At 37.8% G+C, this 10603-nt stretch overlaps 1 protein-coding gene across 1 annotated transcript; it reads left to right on the top strand.

The window, feature by feature from the left end:
- The first annotated feature begins 4199 nt into the window (after positions 1–4199).
- Positions 4200–8905, top strand: nmur1a (neuromedin U receptor 1a). Its single transcript, XM_072388678.1, has 2 exons — positions 4200–5118; positions 7885–8905. Exons 1-2 carry the CDS (start codon positions 4200–4202, stop codon positions 8268–8270), a joined length of 1305 nt encoding a protein of 434 aa, XP_072244779.1. The 3' UTR covers positions 8271–8905.
- Positions 8906–10603: the final 1698 nt, after the last annotated feature.

Consider the following 10603-nt stretch of genomic DNA (forward strand, 5'->3'; position numbering starts at 1 on the left):
CCAATTACGTAGCATGTAATTAACAAAACATGCAGATTCGTAGACTTTGGAAGAGGGCCAGAGTACCCGAAGAGAACCAAAGCATGAACAAGGAAGCCATGCAAACTCCACTCAAAACGGTCTTAAGCTGTCATCAGATGAGACGTGAGGTACACAAGTCTAAGAAATGTAAGGAAAACATATACAGTAACCCAACAGTAGTGACATCTACTTTGGATTGACAAGAAGAGACACTGTCTAAAGAACAATTTGTCAGCTACAGATGGATAGAGTTTTTAAATCAAAATGTGTTCTAAAAGTTCCCTACTTGTCTGGCTTTAAACATCTACTGTTAAGAATACATATCTGGAATTTATAGGTTAGTATCACATATATACATATATATATATATATATATATGTATATTTACACAGTATATATATGTGAGAGAGAGAGTGAGACATCAGCAGTTATCAGGAGTTACTTGTACAGAACCTGTATTCAGCTTTATATGAGCACAGCTTTTTACAAAAAGCATATATGTTCATCAAACTCTATATAGAGTTTTGTTGGAGGAAAATGCTTATATAATAAAACACTTGAGATTTGTTCCTGCTTATCATGGAAAATATGTTAAAGTGTATCAGCTTGATGGATATCAAAGTATGAACATACTCCTCACACAAAAGTAATTAATGGCACAATGGGGACTTCACTCGATCAGAGGGGACGGTGGGCAGTTCATTGTGATACAGTGGGTGTGTATTCAGTCCATTGATGACGTGTTGTACTGCTGATTGTGTTTCAAGTGTTTTTTTCTGTCTAGATTGAAGGCGTTACTGAACAGGAAAATAATCCTGATGAAATGCGTTATTAGGTGAAACCGCTGGAGAGTTAAAAAAAAAAAAAAACTGCTAACCAGCACAAAAAAATCCTTGTTGTATTTTCCTGCCATATGTCAAAAAGCATTCATTTGCAAAAAGCATCAACCTTCACTTTTAGCTTTTAAAAGTAAACAGTACATTTTGCCTCCCACTCATAAATTCAACTTCTGCCGTTGACTACTTTCTTTAAGACATCAACTCAAGCATTAAAGAAAAGTAAAAAAAGACTCAAATCCTTGTTTTAGTCACACCCAGAAATTTCCTCGCAAACGATAATCATATCCCTTCTGTGATGAAACTAATCACAAATATCAAAAGTCCTTTACAGGCAGACATTTTATTTTAGAATGCAGTTATCAAAACCGCAGATGCTTTTTAAACTTTCATCTTGTCCAGGTTCCTGTAAAGTCCTTCACCCACAGTATATATTTATTCGCAAATTACTTTTCTTTGACCAGATCTTCAAACACCTCCAAAGGTTTCATATATATAATGAGTTTCTGCCTTCAGATGTGTGCTGCTTTGAACAGCGGGTGCAGTAATTCTCAAGGAGACATTGCTGGCAGTGACAATCTTGTAATGCCCAAGCAGCGGTCTGAAGGTTAGGAAAAGGCCGCCAGTCTGATCCCCAAATGGCAAGAGTAATCTGAAATAATATGAAAATGCAGTGCAAGCAGTCTATCATTAAAACTGTAAAGACTTCTTAAGAGGAACAGAGAAGACGTTTTAAGAAATATGTTTATTTGCATGCAGTGAAATAGACATAGGAACCATCCAGTTTTAGCAACAAAACAGAATTTGTTCCTGAGTAGGATTTATAAATGCCGGTAGAAATGATTTGTTTTTCTTTATCTTTGAACAGAGTAGTTTCCACTCTTTATGCTAAACTAGTCTAAAAGGCTGACATATCTTAATGGCAGCAGCTTAAACCTCCTAACTGTTTGTGCTAACTGTGACTGTATTGGGTAACTCACAGGTCATAATGTATGGCACTCAATGGCTTACACGTATACCTGATGAACATAAAAATAAGACTTTAAAATGACTGTGACTCAAGACAGATCATGCTTTTACACCAACTGTCCTGGTCCATCTCAGACAACATACAGTATGAATAAAACTGACTCCCTTATGAAAAAGGAACTCAAAAGAGCAGGGGCACCATTTATCATGTAGCTAATAGAATGAAGACCCACTACTGTTACAGATATTCCCACGCTCCACCCAATGGGTCACATAGAAGTCAGAAGAAAAAACTTTCACTGCAGTTTTTCTGGAGGCTCTTGTTTCAAACCCTCCAAGAGCTTCCACCAGTGAAATATTTGATCAAACAGTTCAAAGGTATGCTAAACAGGCTAAAGTATTAGCTCTTGTGATATTCTTGTAATACATTTTCTGAATGTCAATAACATGAAAAGACCAAAAGAAACAATGACTTTAATCCGCAAGTGCTGTTCAGGCACGCTATTTGAGACGCGTTTTCTCTATCTTCTGGATTTTTGTTGTCACTGGATATTTCCTGGAAGAAGTATGAATAATTAGGTCTGGATGTTTTTTTCAGCATTTGCTGTTTACACAAGTATATCCCAGCAGGAGGTTTTCTGCTTTCTACTGGAACTATGAAGGTGGGGGTGTGGGGGGAACAGCTATCGAAAGCAAGAGGCTGCATATGATGCCGAAATGACTCTGTGGAAATTGCTGTGTTTTCTACACCACACCTTGAGAAGGCAGACAACGCTCTTTATTGTGCTGATATGTGTACTTGTTGTTTATGTATTTTGCAACAGTAACGGTAAGCAATTGGAAAGCAGCATAGAGGTCGAAAAGTGACACATACAACTATCAGAAATACAATGAGTGATGGTATTTACGTTATCTAAGTAATTCAAGGATTCAAAACATGCTTTGGAAAATGAGAAAAATAAAATATTCACCAGTTTACAAGGTGCGTGAAGCTCAAGTTCACCCTTGAGTGAACCTCCTGCCCTGTTCCCTCAAATGGGCTTATCGATCATTCCCAGACATGTCAGTCAAGCTATACATGTTCCCTTTCCTACCTCCATTTTGAGGAAGTATATCTAGTATGTGATGGAATTATTTTCAGGTGGACCACCATTGCAATTTTTAGGATTGAAAGTAAGTAGGTAAGATATCTAAGTTACAAATGGGAAAAACTGACTTAATAGAATAAAATTAAAGCAGCTGCTGCTGTGACAAATGAAGAAGACAAGACAAATAAACCAGAACAATAGAGCTATGGGCTCACAAAAAGAATTCAATGAAAGAAAATTACATGAAGCACTTTTATTCAAATCTACAGATTTTTTATTTATTCCAAATGAGAAAAATGTAGATTACACTTCACACATACATAGAACTATAACAACACCAGTATTATTCTACTTAAAACTTAAAAGTTCAGGTTCCAGTTCCCCTGTGTAGCTCCCCTTAAAACAGATTACAGTGTGATGTATTTTAAGGCACGTTGGCTGGCATCAACAAAACAAGTTGAGCAAATTAGTTTCCATAAAATTCTGCATATCTTAGTCCAATGAAGCAAGGAACACACAGTTTTGGAATTTCCTCATAAACAGCAGGAAAAAGATGATCATTCGAGCTTAACCGGTCGCTCACTCACAGAAGCAAACTTACAACATATTTGCAGAAACAGCAGCAATAGGTGATCTTATGCTGAATCTGGGGTATTTGTGTACATTTGCATATATCATGAAAACCTCCATCTGTGTGAAATTATTCTTAGAAAAAGATTTTTGTCACTTCCAGCCACTCTATTGTTATCTGAGTGTGTTCAAAATGGCCGAGATGATTAGCCATGCATTTGGTCTTAATTAGTTCAGCATCAGTTTCCCTCTAGGTGCGTTATCAGGTGATAAATCATACCGAGCAGTTACTAAATAGTACCTCATTGCGTCATCATCATGATTAGAAGCTGCTGAGCTTCCTTAACTGGAGAAATTGCTTCCTAGTTTTCTTTCTAACTATGAGTCTGATGGAGATTTAACTTTTGTTTTTTTCTAATCATCTGCACACACAAACATTGTCCATTGCTCCCAGTGGCTTAGTAATCAGAGGACACCTAAAGTGTTCTCAGGATGTCTCTATGGTACAAAATCATCATCTGCTATATCCTACTATCCTTGGTTTGCCGAGATTTATTCAGCAATGAGTCATGAGTCATTCCTTATCAGACTGTCCCTGACTCACGCCTCACAGGGTAACATATTGTTGTACTGCAAAGTGTTGCCACTGTCATCCAATGCTCATAACGCTTTCCTTGATTTCTTTCCAGATTGTGAGCCAGGCCACTTAGGCAGGATGTCAGCTATCAACTGCTCTTTTGATCTAATGGCTGAAAAAGAGGAATGGCTTTGTCCGCCAGGACAGAAGTGTGTCAATGTGACCTCTGGCATGAACAGCAGTCACATTGATGTGGACGATGCATGTCTGACAGAGGAAGGGTATCTGGAAAAATATCTGGGTCCTCGTCGATCATCAGTGTTTCTGCCCGTCTGCCTCACCTATTTGGTTATCTTCTTGGTTGGTGTCATGGGGAATGTGCTGACGTGCACTGTCATTGCACGCAACAAGGTCATGTGGACGCCAACAAACTACTACTTGTTCAGCTTGGCGGTTTCCGACCTGTTGGTGCTACTTCTTGGCATGCCGTTAGAGTTGTATGAGCTGTGGCGAAACTACCCCTTTCTCCTGGGAAAGGGGGGCTGCTACTTTAAAACCTTCTTATTTGAGACGGTGTGCTTGGCGTCCATCCTTAACGTGACTGCACTGAGCATTGAACGATACATCGCTGTGGTGCACCCACTGCGAGCAAAGTATGTTGTGACGCGTACCCATGCCAAGCGGGTCATCCTCACGGTGTGGGGTGTGTCGGTGTTGTGCGCCGTGCCGAACACAAGTCTGCATGGGATCATCATCCTTCACATTCGCGCCACTGGCCCCGCTGGGAGCGTTAATGTGGAGATTCCTGACTCAGCCATCTGTACACTGGTGAAACCACAATGGATGTACAACCTGACCATCCAGCTGACCACCTTCCTATTTTTTGTCCTGCCCATGCTCACGATCAGCATCCTCTACATGCTCATCGGGCTGCAGCTGAAGCGAGAGAAGATGCGACAGGAACTGGAGGCCAAGTGTAGTTTCGGACAGGAGAGCTTCTGTAACATCCGGACACAGCAGCAGAAGGCACGACGCCGGCAGGTCACAAAAATGCTGTGTGAGTATGATGATCTGTTAAAAAGAATGCCATTGAAAGTTTTCTAACCCAAAGATAGATAGATAGATAGATAGATAGATAGATAGATAGATAGATAGATAGATAGATAGATAGATAGATAGATAGATAGATAGATAGATAGATAGATAGATAGATAGATAGATAGATAGATAGATAGATAGATAGATAGATAGATAGATAGATAGATAGATAGATAGATAGATAGATAGATAGATAGATAGATAATTGAACAAGATTTCTACACCATCATCACTATTGCACTATTGTCAAGAACGCCTGTTTTGAACATCCGTTTCTTCAACCGAGCATGGAGTGCTGCACACATTGTTGTCCGTGATATAAGGTTCTGCCAGCTCGACAAGAAGTTCTGGATCTCATTGCTTACATTATTACAGCATAAGCAGGGTTCTCTCTCTGTGATTATTAATTAATATGGGCAAAAGCAACAAATCGTCAACACTTGTCCGAATCTTGCACTTTGCTAGATAAATGGACTTAATCAAAATTCAAAATCAGCATAGTCTTCGGGGACTAGTTGTTTTGGGGGAGACAGATCGGGACAGCACAAGATTTGGTTTTCTGCCATTTAAAAGGTCAGCGTATTCCTGCAGAATTTTCATCAATATGACTTAAAGGCTGGAGGCCTGAAGGTCAGAAAAACACAGAGAAAGGATATTAATGTCTCATCAGTCAGGAAAAGTCACGGACAACTGTTGATCATAGCACCAGAATCAAAATACTGCTCCAGCTGTTAATGCTACAACTGACTTTGTGTCAATTTGCATAAGAAAATCTATACAGACACACATACACACACACTGCATGATGCAGAAGATCAATGTTCTTATTTTATCATTTTTCATTTGATTTTAATCTTGTTTCATTCCACGTCTTCCAGTATTCTGGATCAAGTAAGGTAACATTTACTGTGAAGTAATGACATTATTATACACTGTAATAGCACATATAATGAATCATATAATGATACACGTTACATCTTCCTGTATTATCCAGGTCACTATGTCACAGCAATCTTTTTAGTTGCATGAAAGATTCATAATTATTAAACATCTCTACAGAGGTGATATTCACACTGTATGAACACTGTACAATATGCTGTGAGTCATACATTGCACCACATATCATTTAGAAAACCTTCCACTGATTTGTGGTGTGTAAGTGTGGACACAGCAGCAATCAAAATGTCAAAGTTTATGCTTAAATATGACAGTTTCAGTGATCACAATGAGAGGATTTGTTTGAAAAGCTGAAATGAACTCCTAGACATATGATATTAATGTTCAAATTCATATCAAATGCTCAACTTTAAAAGATCAGAAGTTAGAAAATTTCCTTTTAATAATTTCCTTTTATGACAGACAAGGTATTATACAATTCAGTTTGAAAGATGAATGAATAATTATTTGTTTGCTAGGGGTTTATTACGGAATTGCTTTGCATTGCTCGGTGTGTTTGCGAACTAAAAGTGGAAAATATGGGCTTCGGGAAATGAATAAATAGGGATGTTAACACAATTGAATAGACTTGGAAATTAAAGCAGAAATAACTATGTCTTTTCCCATTCTGTACCTTAATTATTACACCTTTTTTTATCGAGTAACTTATATATTTTGGTATTTATTTCAGCTCATGGCAGTTTCAGTCCAACATCTCCTCATATGCATAATTCTGTTTAGGTAAATAAAGAATCTATGCACGCAGCATAGTGCTGATATGTTTATCTTAAATGGTCAATTTTCATCCAGTCTACAATTGAAGAATTTTTTACAGAATTTAAAAAAAGTATTTTTGCTTATTTTATCATTCAAAAATAACATGTCACTGTTGTTTTATGAAGCAAAATTGCCATTTAAACTGATCGTGCTAACTATAGGTCAAAACTAGATTTATTTTTCCTCTCCCACATTGGTATATTTGGCCTAGTGCTAATTATTGTATGCACATGAAGACACTGTGTATATAGGTGATCCCATACCTTATGTAGGCAACAACTCTCAATAATTTTACAATTTATCTCCCAGAGCAGATAATTCTGCAGGTATGCTTCTCGAATATGGCACTGCTCATTTTACTGGGCATTGTCATGGATACAAAAGAAACAGAAGAAAAAAAAAACTACCTTAATTGGAGTGCTTCTTTCATTATATAATCTTACATTGACTTTTTGACTTTCCACGGGAAGGTTATCCATTTTTATCTTTTCTTTTTCGTCAAAGCAGCAAGCTCCAACGGCAAGAGTTGGAGCTATCTGTTCCTCTGTCATTTTTGGGGCATTCTTGAGTTTTCCTTTAATTATATTCATATATTCTCTGTTCGCACACAGCAAAACGGTTGAACTGTTGTGCAGAACAGTTATGCTGCTTTTCAATTGGGATGTTTTCACGTCATGATGGTGGTTTAATCCTTCTGTCGAGCTTGTTTATAAGAGCCTCTCTGATGTCAGGGGACTGTTGAGGAGGAGCACTGGGACCTACACAGCTGGTATTAAGTACAAATTTAAAAGGCGTACTTCCCAGTTACAAATGTCTTTTTCCCTGATGCGTAGGATTAAATTAAAGGCTGAGTGTTGAGGATAAACAGTGACATACTGCCTCAATGACACATCCTCCAAAGACACAATATAATTGAGAGCAGACAGAGCTTGCTGGCAACATTAGTCACTGTGTTGCTATTGACGTCCTCAGCACAGCGTCACGGGTGTCTTTGTCTTTTGCTTTCTTTCAGTTGTGTTGGTGGTGGTGTTTGGGATCTGCTGGGCCCCGTTTCACACTGACCGCCTTATGTGGAGTTTCATCAGTGACTGGACTGACAACCACCGGGAAATCTTTGAATATGTGCACATCATCTCTGGAGTATTTTTCTACCTCAGCTCAGCAGTCAACCCGATCCTTTACAACCTCATGTCCACGCGCTTCAGGGAAATGTTCAAGGAGGTCATGTGCCATCGGCAACATCATATCTCTCCGAGAAAACACTCGCTCAGTGTTACCCGAGTGACACTTCGCAGCACACTGAGCGACGCACCCCACAGCAATGGAGCCGCTGTCGTTGAAGCTGATGCAGAGGATGGAGAAATGAAAATGAAGGATGAGACCACTTTTTCATGTTAAGAAAAAAAATTTTTGTGAGTGAGACATATTGTTGGCAGAAAGACATTCTGTTTTAAAAGACTGGCTGGTTCTACGCCACTGCACCCATCACCTGTCATCAGCCGCCATTTTTTAACATGTATTTGAGCAAAATGTTGTTTAAGTGGAAAAACTGTCGAAAAAATCCAGCTAAAGCTGTCGCACCGCATGTGTAATCATTCCACATCTGAAAACTTAAACTTAACTGTTAACTCAGCAGTCACATGTTATATGGTTTTATAAACACACATGTAAAGGCGCGCGGTTTACACACGCATCAAACTTTAAGATGTGAACCTTGAATGTTCTCCAGAATGTTTGCAAAAAGAGAATATGTCTTACATAATGACAAGTTTAATGCATATAATAACAGAGCCATGCCTCCCACCTGAAATGATAATAATTTTTAGAAGCATTTTTAGTTTTTTTTGGTAAAAGAAATAATCACAGATGTCAGTGAGAATAAAAGTTGATGTAAAAACCGAATATTTCATTTCAACAATCCTACATTTTAAAGGCAAACTGCACTGTCTGTCAAATCAATGGTTCATTATGTAATAAGATATTGCTGTTTGTGTGTTTCTGCACTGCTTGTGATATGCTGTATTTTGTCTGTTTCTGCTTTTAATGTTTGCTGTTAATGAGTTTAATGTTTGCTTTAGTTTAACAGTTTAGATGTGCTCCGTATTTGGTGATGTTAGTCAAAACTACGAAAACGTGATGACTTTAACAAGAACAATTATTGTGTGGATGTGTTTGGTCGAACTGTTGAACTGTTGAACTACAAGTCTTATATGATGTTGTATTTCTGACAACTGTTTATAAAGTTGCCTGAAGAAAAATGAAAAAATAATGTTTAAATCCTGTTTTTATATGGCAAAGCGTGACTCATAAGTACGGAGGCTAAAACAAACAAAAACTGTTATTTAGCAAAAGTGTACACCACTGCCTATATACTTTTTAGTTTGGATCAAACTGGTCCTCAGACGGCATATAATGGCTTCATATATCTTCTCTTTTGGAGTGCATTATGACCAATACCATCATGAATGGTTGATGTTGGTCACATGGCACTCTGGTACAAGTGCAATTTTTCATATGCCTCCTTGATGTGATTAAAAAAGCATTGAGGTTCAATCTCCTTGTCCATGAAAATCAAATTTGAGAGGGGTTCCTGGCTGCCGAGGTTTGGTTGAAAATATAAAGCTGTGGGCAAGGTCACCTCATGATATAAAGCTTGCATGACAATGCAAGTCCTCGTGTGATTTTCAAACTAAACAGCTGCTTAATTCTATAAAAATGGCCACCTCAGAGTGGATCAGGAAATGCTTTGAATTTGAAACTTTTAATTTTAATGTGAGTGTAGCAGTTATCATGATTTCACAAATATCCTCTGGAGGCGTAGATTGTCAGCTTAGATTTGTAGCTTTTCACATCCAGGTTGGATGAAAGGTTTTGGAATTATAGCTCTTTAGGAAACTTTAAATGGGCTATTTGATGGAGAGGTGTGTTGGCTATTCTTTTGTTAATTTTTCATCAGTTAAGACTTAAAAAGTGAGATATCAGAACACATTCATCAGAAAGACAGCACGAACATTTCAGACGATAAGATCAACTGTCAGGTACAGTTGTAGAAAAAATAACACACTGCAAGCTCAGCAAAATAAAAGGCCTGGATGTTATGGAAGACAACAGTGGTAGAGGACTGCAGGAAAACCCCTTAACAACATCCAGTCAAGTGAAGGGCTCTCTCAGGTAAATGTTATTTTCCAAGTCAACCATAAAGAAAAGAGAGCATGAGAGCAAATTCAATCTACCACAATTTGTTTTCTAGAAAAGAATTGATAGATTATGTCTCCTGCATCAAACTGTGAAATAATTTTTCAGTAAATTTACAACATTACATGTATAACTTAATGATATCGATGCAATAGTGCACGGGGGAAAATTTTCAATGAAGAACTTTTCTAATTTTTACAGAGCTGCTTTTTTAATTAAATTCTCGGAATACTTCTTCCACGCCTGAGAAATTTAGAAATAATGAAACAATAAGATTGATCTGACTATCAAACTCACAGTCTGCTGACTGTCGCTATCACAGAATTACTTTAGTGGTATTTTGATTCATTATTCTTTATTCTATTCTTCTATTCTTTATTGGTTATGTCGAAGACATTGATGCACAAATAGATTTTGGACTGCTTTAAAAAGAGCCATATGGACAACCTAGCTCAAAATATTGGAAAATGGCTGTGTCTAATGAGGCTGAACTTTGTTTTTGTGGACAACTATTTGCCAAAGCAATGATGGAGAAA

The sequence above is a fragment of the Leuresthes tenuis genome, unplaced genomic scaffold (genome assembly GCF_036924035.1).
Source record: "Leuresthes tenuis unplaced genomic scaffold, fLeuTen1.0.hap1 SCAF_7, whole genome shotgun sequence".
Taxonomy (NCBI): domain Eukaryota; kingdom Metazoa; phylum Chordata; class Actinopteri; order Atheriniformes; family Atherinopsidae; genus Leuresthes; species Leuresthes tenuis.